The sequence below is a fragment of the Homarus americanus genome, unplaced genomic scaffold (assembly GCF_018991925.1).
Source record: "Homarus americanus isolate GMGI-L3 unplaced genomic scaffold, GMGI_Hamer_2.0 scaffold24260, whole genome shotgun sequence".
Taxonomy (NCBI): domain Eukaryota; kingdom Metazoa; phylum Arthropoda; class Malacostraca; order Decapoda; family Nephropidae; genus Homarus; species Homarus americanus.
This window is the reverse complement of record NW_024721079.1, coordinates 12,356,166-12,369,400: the sequence shown is the minus strand read 5'-3', so window position 1 is coordinate 12,369,400 and position 13,235 is coordinate 12,356,166. Positions and strand designations below refer to the sequence as shown.

General features: G+C 42.0%; 1 protein-coding gene across 1 annotated transcript in view; it reads left to right on the top strand.

Annotated features, from left to right (window-relative positions):
• The window catches only part of LOC121861561 (lysophosphatidylcholine acyltransferase 2-like), a 123,754-nt gene that overhangs the window by 7,855 nt on the left and 102,664 nt on the right, over positions 1 to 13,235 (top strand). The window contains exon 2 of the mRNA XM_042359440.1: positions 6,478 to 6,623. Within this exon, the coding sequence (XP_042215374.1) occupies positions 6,478 to 6,623 (146 nt within the window). The remainder of the gene's footprint in view (positions 1 to 6,477; positions 6,624 to 13,235) is intronic.

Sequence of the window (13,235 nt, the reverse complement as noted above, 5' to 3'; positions counted from 1 at the left end):
GCGTTCTGAAATGTGATTGGTGGGAGATCTTCTATTTTGGAAAGTGTAATTGTTAAATACTGTGTTTAATTACTATAGAATTTAACCCAATTTTTACCTCCCCATTCGGAGATGCTGCACAGATCCACATTGACAGATGAAACGATATCAGCTCTAGAAACAGATCTAGTTTGAGAGTTAGGGGGAAGGGAACAATGAGAAGAGTGAAGAGTAGAATCATCAGCGTAAGTATGGACAGAATTAGCTGTAATGTGAAGTAAATCATTGATTAAAAGAAAGGCGAGAGGGTGAAAAAACAGAACCCTGTGGAACACCACTATTGGTAGAGAAAGGGCAAGAGATCGATCCCTCGACAATAACTGTGTGGCCGATACTGCATTCGATCGCCTTCCTTTCCCTAGCTGTATTTTTTTTTTGGTAGAGGAGGGGAGGGGGTGAGAGAAGATTAGAGGAGGAAAGGGGTTAATAGATTGGAGAGTGAAGAAATCGGGAAGGATATAATAGTTGACCACCTTCCTACTGACAAGAGTGTGGTGAACTTATGCCTTGGGTTGGTTTTGTAGGGAATTTAAGAGCTGGCTGTCTGCCCTCTTTGTCAGCACTGGTATTCGACAACGTACCCTACCCCTGTAACTACGGGTATTTTAAGGCCATATTTCATATAAGCTGGCCTTATTAGCGGATTCTGGTCAAGGAAAGTTGTCTATTGACCATTGGATACCCATTCACAGCTGGGTGGCATGAGGATGTCCGGGACGAAAATGAGCAACCTTATAGGACAGGAGACGAATGCTGTATACACTCAGATGGTTCACCTTCAACTTTGAGTTAAAAAGATTGGCACTAGTATAGGTTAAGATATATTGTCATGATATTATCGTGGAAGTGGTGCCTTATCCTGAATCGCTTTAAAGGAAGTTTAGTAATATTGAACCGAAGCTAGGATTTATAACCACTGTTTCTTGTTTGTTTAAGTTTAACAGGCTGGCTGTACCCTCTTATCTCTATGCAGATTCCATTTTTTTTTAATTTTCAGTACTTTCTATTAGTTTCTCCCCAAAACTATATATATTTTCGAAATTAGAATGTAAAACTATGTCTGAATAATGAGTTCTAATTTTTAATAATCAGTTCATCAAACCGACAAGATCCCAAAATACGAATGTCGTCAGTACGGTAGCAGTAGATGCTAATAACCGCGCATATTGGTTGCCAAATGCAAGTCTATAAATAAACTAATCGATAAATTAAGATGTTTTTCTATTTGTCTTGTTTATTAACTCCTGATTTTAGAAAACGAGAGCGTCTGCTAGATTTCAAGCTCCAGAAACGCAGAGTAAGTTACTTATCACGGGAAACAACAGATGCAGGACACGTGTAAAGTCTCCCATGCAGGGAAGGTGACACAATGGTTCTTTCATACAGGGAAGGTGACACAATGATTGGGCCTCTCATATAGGGAAGGTGAGACAATGATTGGTTCTCTCATACAGGGAAGGTGACACAATGATTGGGCCTCTCATATAGGGAAGGTGAGACAATGATTGGTTCTCTCATACAGGGAAGGTGACACAATGGTTGGTTCTCTCATACAGGGAAGGTGAGACAATGATTGGTTCTCTCATACAGGGAAGGTGACACAATGGATGGTTCTCTCATACAGGGAAGGTGACACAATGGTTGATTCTCTCATACAGGGAAGGTGACACAATGGTTGGTTCTCTCATACAGGGACGGTGACACAATGGTTGGTTCTCTCATACAGGGAAGGTGACACAATGGTTGGTTGTCTCATACAGGGAAGGTGACACAATGGTTGGTTCTCTCATACAGGGAAGGTGACACAATGGTTGGTTCTCTCCTACAGGAAGGTGACACAATGGTTGGTTCTCTCATACAGGGAAGGTGACACAATGGTTGGTTCTCTCATACAGGAAGGTGACACAATGGTTGGTTCTCTCATACAGGGAAGGTGACACAATGATTGGTTCTCTCATATAGGGAAGGTGAGACAATGTTGGTTCTCTCATACAGGAAGGTGACACAATGATTGGTTCTCTCATACAGGGAAGGTGACACAATGATTGGTTCTCTCATACAGGGAAGGTGACACAATGGTTGGTTCTCTCATACAGGGAAGGTGACACAATGGTTGGTTCTCTCATACAGGGAAGGTGACACAATGGTTGGTTCTCTCATACAGGGAAGGTGACACAATGGTTGGTTCTCTCATACAGGAAGGTGAGACAATGGTTGGTTCTCTCATACAGGAAGGTGACACAATGGATTGGTTCTCTCATACAGGGAAGGTGACACAATGATTGGTTTTCTCATACGGGGAAGGTGACACAATGGTTGGTTCTCTCATACGGGGAAGGTGACACAATGGTTGGTTCTCTCATACAGGGAAGGTGACACAATGATTGGGTCTCTCATATAGGGAAGGTGACACAATGGTTGGTTCTCTCATACAGGGAAGGTGACACAATGGTTGGTTCTCTCATACAGGGAAGGTGACACAATGGATGGTTCTCTCATACAGGGAAGGTGAGACAATGATTGGTTCTCTCATACAATGATTGGTTCTCTCATACAGGGAAGGTGACACAATTGATTGGTTCTCCTCATACAGGGAAGGTGACAAATGGACATACAGGGAGGTGACACAATGGTTGGTCTCTCATACAGGGAAGGTGACACAATGGTTGGTTCTCTCATACAGGGAAGGTGACACAATGGTTGGTTCTCTCATGGTACTCTCTCATACAGGGAAGGTGACACAATTGATGGTTTCTCATACAGGAAGGTGACACAATGGTTGGTACAGAAGGTGACACAATGGTTGGACAGGAAGGACAATGGTTGGTTCTCTCATACAGGAAGGTGACACAATGGTTGGTTCTCTCATACAGGGAAGGTGACACAATGGTTGTTCTCTCATACAGGGGAGGTGACACAATGGTTGGTTCTCTCATACAGGAAGGTGACACAATGATTGGTTCTCTCATACAGGGAAGGTGACACAATGGTTGGTTGACACAATGGTTGGTTCTCTCATACAGGGAAGGTGACACAATGGTTGGTTCTCTACAGGGAAGGTGACACAATGATTGGTTCTCTCATACAAGGAAGGTGGACACAATGGTTGGTTCTCTCTATACAGGAAGGTAGACACAATGGTTGGTTCTCTCATACAGGGAAGGTGACACAATGGTTGGTTCTCTCATACAGGGAAGGTGACACAATGGTTGATTCTCTCATACAGGGGAGGTGACACAATGGTTGGTTCTCTCATACAGGGAAGGTGACACAATGATTGGTTCTCTCATACAGGGAAGGTGACACAATGGTTGGTTCTCTCACACAGGGGTGACACAATGGTTGGTTCTCTCATACAGGGAAGATGACACAATGGTTGGTTCTCTCACACAGGGAAGGTGACACAATGATTGGTTCTCTCATACGGGGAAGGTGGTACAATGGTTGGTTCTTTTTTTATTGACCTTGGGCTAGGGTAGGTATCAGAACACGCGCTAACAATGTCCAGTGAAGTGAATCATTGGATTCGTTTTTGTCCCTAACTTATTTAGCGTATGGGAGTATTATTATTATTTTTGTTTTACAGGATTAGCCGACCCGGGCACAGGTCACTGACCCACATCGGGGCCTTGGGGGCGAAAATGTAATAACAATAATAACAATAATTAGTTCATAGTAAATAAAATTTATAATACAAAATTAAAAATAAAATAATAACAACACTAATAATCATAATAATAATAATAATAATAATAATAATAATAATAAAGAACCATGAAAAAATCAATATTGAGAAACGATGTATGTACTGTATGTTTCGGTTGTCATAGTAAGAAACAATTGAGACCCTGCAATTGTGTGTAAATGAGGCAGAAAGTCATCAGCAACCTGGGACTTGGTCACAATTTCGTTATGCCATATAGCAGCAGGGTCTACCATTAGACAGCACAGTAATAGTTTTATTGTTAATAAAGTATTTCATTTTCAATATGTAGCGTAAGTTAACAAGTTTACTCGGGAGGTGTACCGAGTACTCAGGTAGGGTGGCCATTTCCAAAAAAGGACATTTTTTTATTTTTTTGCGACACCTATATTTTAACCTAAATTTAGCATGTTTAATGATGAGTTGAAAATATGTAAAAAGTTGTATAGAATATACAAAATACACTTAGAAGAATTGTTGATTTGTCAAATATCACTACAGTATACAGTAATGTGATGAATGCTATTTTGTGGCAATTTTTCTTAAATTTCATTTTTTGGGGGAATGCACTGTATATATTACCTACATGCATTCACACAGTATAAATAAAGAACTGAAAGAAATGAATATTAATTTTTACTCCTGCTGAAACAACATATGCTAGCCAAATTGAAGCAAGAACAAAAAAGTCAACCACTCTCCATTGCGGCCTTGGGCAAACTGACCATCTCGGTTGAGTCTTGGGTCGGGAGTCGGACGGGTTGACTGTGTTGACCACTTGACTCGTACTGTAGTACACTGCGGCTCCTCAGCAGTGTTGACAACAGCAACTTATATAATAAAAATACGTTAACGGTTATTATGGCCTTCAGTTCCCGCTGTTTTAAGTATACCTAAGGTAATTTATATAATTCTTTTTAGTCAGGCATCAAAAAGGATGACAAGTTAACGTCCGGCTCGAGGTAGCGCCAGACAGAGGACAGAGCGCTCAAAAGCCGGACGTCTGGCCACCCTAGGTCCGAGTACCGTTGTGCTGAGAAAAAATAATGCATGAGCTATAATGAAGTTAAGAGTAGTTTAAATGAATGTGAAGACGTTTGCTTTCACACACTTCGTTTGTTTACTTTATAGCTTTTGCAGTTGAGAAACTTGTTCTTACCACTGTGGTATATTTTATGTACAGGTATTTACCGGAGGAAATCGTTTACGGTTGGCGAAAAAAAAAGAGTAGGGTCAGTCAGGAAATGGGAAACAATGTTTCCGTGGCCAACTCAATTTTATTTAGAATATTGTACAATAAAGCACCTTACATCTGTTGTCTTTTGTCCCTAGACGTACTAAAATAAATTACTTTTGTTTTTCTGCTATAATCCTGTTGGGCTGCATTGAGAGTACTGTATAAGTTTTACCATGGTAAAGGGGGTTTTATTTTGTTCAGTAATCCTACTATTTTTTTTTTTTGGGGGGGGGGCGTTATCTACCGTGATTTCTATTTTTTTTCGTTCTGTAGGTTATTGTTTTATTTATTTATTTATTTTGTTTACAATTTAACAAGGTAGAATGGGCCCTTCATTGTCACGTTTTACTGTATATCTTTATTAACTGGTTACAGGAACATTACCCAGCCTGTCCACGCGTGATTAAAACTTAGTCACTTCCATATTGCACTTTGTCTTCCTAGAGCCCGTCTGAGCCGTTATCATTCTCCATCATGTATTCTCTATCGATTACTGTTCCATAATCATGAGGGCAATACGGTAAAATATTGTACAAGAAAGCCACGTGTAAGGATTGAGAATAAATGGTGATAAATGATAAAATAATCTCAATCTAATTAGCCTATCGTGTCTTTTTGCTTTGGGGGGCTTACATAACATACGGTACAAATAATACATATGTCTTGTCAGATAGGCAAACATATCGTATATGTCGTTTATCTCTAGTTTATTATTAGTTTAACCTGATAAGTATAAACTGTCCCTGTATAAGAGTGTATAGAGGTCAGTCGGTAAAAATGAGGTACCGGTGCATATTTTTTGTTTGGTTTTGTTCAGCGAAAAATAACAGCTTCCACAAATATGTGTATCTGTCAGCATGGCGTGTTTTGAAAAGGATAAATGCACACTGGTAGATTTATTGTTAACCTGGTAGCTTTATATAACCTATGTCAATAATGTCTCCACTTCGATGACTAGAATGTATTAGTTGGTGTATAGACGGTTGAAATATCAGGAATTGTGTGTTTTAAGAACGTTGTAATGTCAGGAATAGTGTTAGGAATGTCACTCTGAATACCAGGAAATGGTGTGTTGTGAACGTTTATAGTCCAGAAATGAGTTGTGAATGATGCGTTAGTTGTGAATAGTGCATTAGGAAAGCTGAAAAATCAAGATTAGTATGATGTGTGACCTCTTGAACCCGAGGAACACTGTGTTTTGTGAACTTTGATACCTGATTGTAAGACTGTGTTGCGTGTGTTGCGTTGTAACTAATATAGATGTGTTTGGGCACAACTGATATCCATGTCTTGAGAACGCGTGTTGTTGGCTGCCTTTTATTGTAACTGATGTGAATGATAGTGTGTTATGTTGCAACTAGTATTTGTGTATAATGTTGCAGTGTATGTTGATGTGTTGTAGCTGTTGATATTGTATGTTTTGTTATGATGCAGCTGTTGATGAAAAGTGTTGTATTGCAGCGGTTAGGTTGCCCAGTAATGTGTGTTGTCGTTTCAGCTGGTGTTCATGTCGATCTTCGTGGTGCCGGTGCGGGTGTTGGGCATCATCCTGTGCCTGATGATAGCCTACGTGTTTGCCTCGGCGGGCCTTTGGGGGCTCTCCAGGGAAGACCTTGCTGCCAGGCCTATGAGCGGGTGGCGCCGGTAAGTCCTATTAACACTTACACGTTTATTCACTCTGCTTGTGGTGGGTTGTTCGTCCTCCGAGTCGTCGTCCTACAGGTTTGTGAATGTGCTGTTGCTCGCCATGCACCCATAACGCGTCGTGGGTTTATACGTACTGTTATCGCCGGAGTAACGTGATGCAGTCGGCAGTGTGAGTAACTTTGTATTCTCATAGTGACCTCGTGTTATTAACCACATGAGTAAATTCATATTGATTCATTGGCAGTGTGAGTAACTTCATATTGGCCGTCAGCGGGAAAAGTGTGAGTATCCTCGTGTGTGTTAAGCCATGTCAATACCCTAGCGTATAGTGTGAATTTTTCATGTGTAAAGAGGAACATTAAAGCCCAGTGGTTGTTTTTCACTAAATTGCAGGTAAGTTCATATCGCTTGAAGCCCTTATGTCATGAAGCCTTACTTATTGTACAGTAGTTGATGTCTTCCTAACCTCATATTACAGTTTTGTGACTGGTTATATGTGCTGCACCTATACTTCTAGCTACGGTAAGTTACGCGTGCACTAGACGGTATAAAACAGCTGACATTCACTGTGACCTAAATACTGTCTCTACACTCTGACCTAAATACTGTCGAAAAGTTTTTAATTGTTAAGTGTTAAAGGTAAGTGGATCAGCAGTGTGTGGTACCAGGGCTAGAGCGTTTAGGGTTCCGCAGAGTTGAGGGGACAACTGCCAGACCATCGCAACAAGGTCTTCCCACTGATAATTCCCCTGTTAAGGTTAAATAGACCAGGATGAGTTACAAGGCCCCTGACCATACCCAGTCAGGTGTGGTGAAGGTCATTGTCAGAGTCGAGCCACTGATCACTCGACAGGCGTGGAAATCAATAAACAGTGAGACTGGAGATCAACTTCCGGGGTAGGAGCTGGGTCTTGTAGGAGATTTTGTTGTTGTTCAGTTCATGTGATCATTGTTATTTACGTTCATTGATTTTTCTTTTAAGACCTATATTTTTCATTTTTTAAAGGGGGGGGGGGGGTGCAGTACAGGAGGTGAAAATATGCCATGTTGTTGTCATTTTTATTTGTGTCAATCGCACATGAGGTTTATCTCCTTAATTCAGAAGTTGTAATTAGTTATTACACACTCGTACACATCCTCATGCATGCACGTGTCCACAGATAAGAGAGTAGCGAGACTTGGACTATGCCTTTGTATGTTTCTGGCTTGTGTCCCCACTGTTCTTTATAATGTATGTACAGTACTCACACCTCTCCTTACCCTCCAAGACATCCTTAACCTCAGTATGTAGTCAATAGGTTAACGTGTATGGAAAATGTTCGATGTTGTTTCGTGGATGATGTTTATTACTGAGTATAGATAATGTTTGTTCATGGGTTTGTGGGTAATAGTCATTTATAATTTAGTTAATAATTTTTTTATTGGAATACACCCACCTATGGAACAATACGGCCACATCTTGTACACCACTAAGTTCCTTTCACACTGTGCAAAAGAAAGTGTTTTTTATTTTTTTTTTAGTTTTATTTACAATTGTTGTCTGGTGTAAAAACTAGTCTTGTGTTATGTGCTGTTGAAAGACATTAATACACTGTAACATCAACATGCAATGAGTTAAACTATCAACCAGATTTTTTAGTTATCGAAGTCCTCATTCAAAGATTCTTGTTGCAATCTTTTTTTCCGTTAATGGTAATGTAAGATCTTGTCAAACTGGCGACGATACAAGTTAGTGGCCAACATGTCCTGTATGTTGTAACGGGACTATTGTAAGTATAGATGTGGTACTCCTGGACGGCCTGTCTCTCGTGTCTTAACTTAGAGCCTAAACTCCTTCTACTTTACGAAGTTCAATCCCATCATGGTGAATTAACCTTGTTTTGTCGTATGAGCGAATACCTGAGTAAGCTTCAATAACATATGTCTAATATATGTCTTGTTCATTACTGTTTTTGGTGCAGTTTTAATGGGTGGATTACGTTGAATATCGTGATCATTATATACCTTACTATCATGTGTCAGTTATCCACGTGAAACACTGTACTGTACCTTGTGTGCTTTTGGTATCAGCCGAAATGTTGAAGTTTTATTTTGCGAATGTTTAAAGAGCTCAATTTCTATGGTAGGCGACAATATGACAACTGTGTGATGAAGCCGCTAGTTAAACACCTATTTGATGACTGTGGTGTGTATCTTATCAGCAAGTGACGGGCGGTGGCTTTCAATGAGCTACTTGTGAACAAGATAACGTTGAACAGCTGGCGTGGGTGAGGAGTAGCACCCGGTGGTCCTAAAGTGGATACTTGTTAACTTAGGAGATGAGAGAACATTTTCCAGTTGGTGTAGGAGAGCCAGCTGTTGTGGCAGGTGGTGGGTCAGAGGATTGGCTGGGTGATGTCGCAACATAATCTTGTGAGGGAAGGCGTTTAATGTGTGCCTGGGGAGCAATAAGGAGCGGGTGATGACCATCACGCTCGTGCCGTAGAGTTTGTCACTTGTTGTCTTATCTGTCGCCTAGCCACTTCTTATGGTGTTCCTTCTCCTACAGTATGGTGGTGGTCCCATATAAAAGCTTTTCACGTTGCCGGTAAATTTTTTATGTTAAATTAAATATGTCTTAAGAGTATTACATTTAAAGGCTCTTTTGTGTGTGTGTGTGTGTGTAACAATAATATTAATAATAATAATAATATTAATAATAATTAACGGTTCATTGAAAAAGTTCTATAGCCCTAAGGCTGAAAATATATATTGGACATAAATGACTTATTACATACATTGGTGGTTTAACAAAAGCCTTCAGTAGAGAAAGTTAAAGGAACATACAGTGAACATTTTTCTTTGGGGGGCACTCCCACATCCTTGTGTAAGGTGAAGCGCAGAAGCGTACAGCGCCCAACAGGGAAGCATGCTAAGTTCATGCTTGCCTTTGTCTCATGAGTGAACATACAGATAAATGTTTACAGTGGAGGTCACGTAGGTCACATAGGCTGAGGTGTTGAACAGCAAACACGTAGTGTAGTACCTCCCTCACAGATGGTGTTATGAGGGACCTGACGTAGTGTAGTACCTCCCTCACAGATGGTGTTATGAGGGACCTGACGTAGTGTAGTACCTCCCTCACAGATGGGTAAGTGAGGGGCCTGACGTGGTGTAGTACCTCCCTCACAGATGGTGTTATGAGGGACCTGACGTAGTGTAGTACCTCCTCACAGATGGTGTTATGAGGGACTGACGTAGTGTAGTACCTCCCTCACAGATGGTGTTATGAGGGACCTGACGTAGTGTAGTACCTCCTCACAGATGGTGTTATGAGGGACCTGACGTAGTGTAGTACCTCCCTCACAGATGGTGTTGAGGGGCCTGACGTGGTGCAGTACCTCCTCACAGATGGTGTTATGAGGGACCTGACGTGGGTGTAGTACCTCTACAGATGGTGTTATGAGGGCCTGACGTAGTAGTACCTCCTCTCACAGATGGTGTTATGAGGGACCTGGTAGTGTAGTACCCTCACAGATGGTGTTATGAGGGGCCTGACGTGGTGCAGTACCTCCCTCATGATGGAGTATGAGGGACCTGACGGTGTAGTACCTCCTCACAGATGGTGATGAGGCCTGACGGTGCAGTACCTCCTCACAGATGGTGTTATGAGGGACCTGACGTAGTGTAGTACCTCCCCCACAGATGGTGTTATGAGGCCTGACGTGGTGTAGTACCTCCCTCACAGATGGTGTTATGAGGGACCTGACGTAGTGTAGTAACTCCCTCACAGATGGTGTTAGGAGGGACCCCATGTGGTGTAGTAGTTCCCTCACAGATGGTGTTAGGAGGGACCTCACGTGGTGTAGTAGTTCCCTCACAGATGGTGTTATGTGGGACCTCACGTGGTGTAGTAATTCCCTCACAGATGGTGTTATGAGGGGCATCACGTGGTGTAGTAATTCCCTCACAGATGGTGTTATGAGGGACCTCACGTGGTGTAGTAATTCTATCACAGATGGTGTTATGAGGGACCTCACGGGGTGTAGTAATTCCCTCACAGATGGTGTTATGAGGGGCCTGACGTGGTGTAGTAACTCCCTCACAGATAGTGTTATGAGGGACCTCACGTGGTGTAGTAATTCCCTCACAGATGGTGTTATGAGCGACCTCACGTGGTGTAGTAATTCCCTCACAGATGGTGTTATGTGGGACCTCACGTAGTATAGTAATTCCCTCACAGATGGTGTTATGAGGAACCTCACATGATGCTGTAGCAACTCATTCACTACGTGGTGTCGTAGTATCATGGGGACACCACATGGTCTGGTGTCACAGGACCTCACTCACTCAAGCGAGTAAGGTGTGGTCCCAGGCCTCCCTATCGTGGACGGATTAACACATAGCTGGTGTTGTTGAGTCTCACGGGCAATTATCACTGGGTACCTGGGACCTCACTGTGTGAAGGTTGACTTGGGTAGGACTCGGCTGTTACTGTTGAGTTGTTTTTCACTGACTTAAGCACTGTTCACCACTATTCAACACTGGTAACATTCCTTTCCTAAATTAAATAATAACTTCTGGCGATAACTTGTTGATATTCTGGTGAGGAGGAGGGGTTCAGGGGAGTGAGTTGGTATGGGCCAACATAACGGTTGACCTGGCTGCTGCCAGAGGAGCGCCAGGTACGTCTTGACCCTTCAGTGATCAAGGGGGGTGTGTGTGTGTGTGCCTGTTCAACAAATCCTAACCATCCTCCACATTGAAGCTCAGATCATCATCCAAAGTTATTGTTAACGCTCATAGGAGCGTTATTGGTTTGTTGCTGGAGAAATAAACCCTCAACGTTGACGCGTACCATATAATTCGGTCAAAACCTGTTAAAGAACATTTCTCATATAACAAATGCTGTTATCTCGGGACACATCATATGAATAATACAATCAATATACAGTACATAGCCTGTTAACATCTTAAATATAACTCACATGTTATAACTATTGATACAGGAGACAATTGGTATAATATGATCAAATTGCAGTACACAAATATACTTATTAAAGTTATTTAGAGTTTCTTAGCAGATTCTAATACTTCACGATCACTCATGTTTTAGGGTCTAGTGGTCTGAACCAACGTGTTGCCTGGCCTGTAGAAATCAGTAGACTACCCTCGAGGGCAATCTCAGCCCGGAGGCGAGGGCCATATGTTTTCGTATTGAAACACCTCAGCAGATTGGTCAGCAAATTCGTTGTCAACACTATATCTCTTATCTCATTCTCTCTCTCTCTCTCTCTCTCTCTCTCTCTCTCTCTCTCTCTCTCTCGCCTAGTTTATCTTATTATGGTTATCCCTCTCTTTCTCTCTCTTCTAGCTTATCTTACTGTGGCGGTAACAGTTATTATAATTCTGCCTCACAAACGCTCCCAACTATTGTCTACAACTGTCTGATTAAATTCTTGACCGTTAGTGTTGGATTTTTTCTTTTGTTAGTAAATCAAATGAAGATATCAGCGTCTCGTAAAATTATTGATGTACGGAGCAGGTTAATAAGATGGCATCTGACGTCACTGTACTGTGTACTCTCACATGTCTTGCCGAAATAATTAGTGCATTCGGGATATCACCTGCTAGAATCTCACGTAGCCAACCCCTCCAGCAGCCTGTGTTATGATAACGATGGTGGCAGCAGCAGCTGTTGTGTTCTTTAGACCCCCCCCCCCCAGTAAAACGGAGTTGACTGTCCAAAGGGCGATTAAACTATACAGTAGAGTTAAAGTGTACCGTGCTCCAGTATACGTGTTCTCGGACCGAGTAGGTACAGTATATAGACTCAAACCTTGTCTACAACACATAGATTCAGACCCAATTGACGGCACACGGATCACCACTGTAATACCGAGGATAGGGGAGCAGGGTACAGAGCTGTAATACTCCCTAGCGATCATGTAACGGGTGGGTAAACCACATAGGCAGCAATAAACGCCACCACCATCGATAAACCTGCCAAGTGTAGCCTACTTATCCATGCCACACACGTGATCCTGCATATAAATGCATGTGTAACACTAGGTTAGGTGTGGCAGTGAAGGTCGACATGCATACCGAGGGAAGTGTAGGGGGGGGGCAGAGTAAGTTGAGCTTGTCTAGTCTTCCCCTCCCCACTCCCCTTCCCACGTCCCTTTCCCCTCCACTGGCTCAATACCACTACACTCTTCCTGTCCTACCTCAGTACCTCCCTCACTCACCTTAGACAAAAATTTGGGTGTCGGCTGTTATGATGACCCTACTGCAAACGCAACCTACTCTAATATTACATTAGATAACCCAATATAACCCAATCACTCCACGTAGCGTTTGGGTGATTACTCCATCAATCAGGTGAAATAAGCTGAGGGGGGTTCTTCGTACATGGCTGAACCTGAGTTAACTTTACGGTGGTTATACTGAATAAAAATCTATCTATGAATATCTGTCTTTCCATCCATCTATTTTTTTATATATCTCTAACTCATAAAAATTCACACAAGACTAACATATTATGTGTCCCATCAAGGTTAACTCTAACCGTGTACCAGAAGGACGTTGGAGGATGTAGGACTTCCGGTAGACGGGAAAAAACGTCATGGC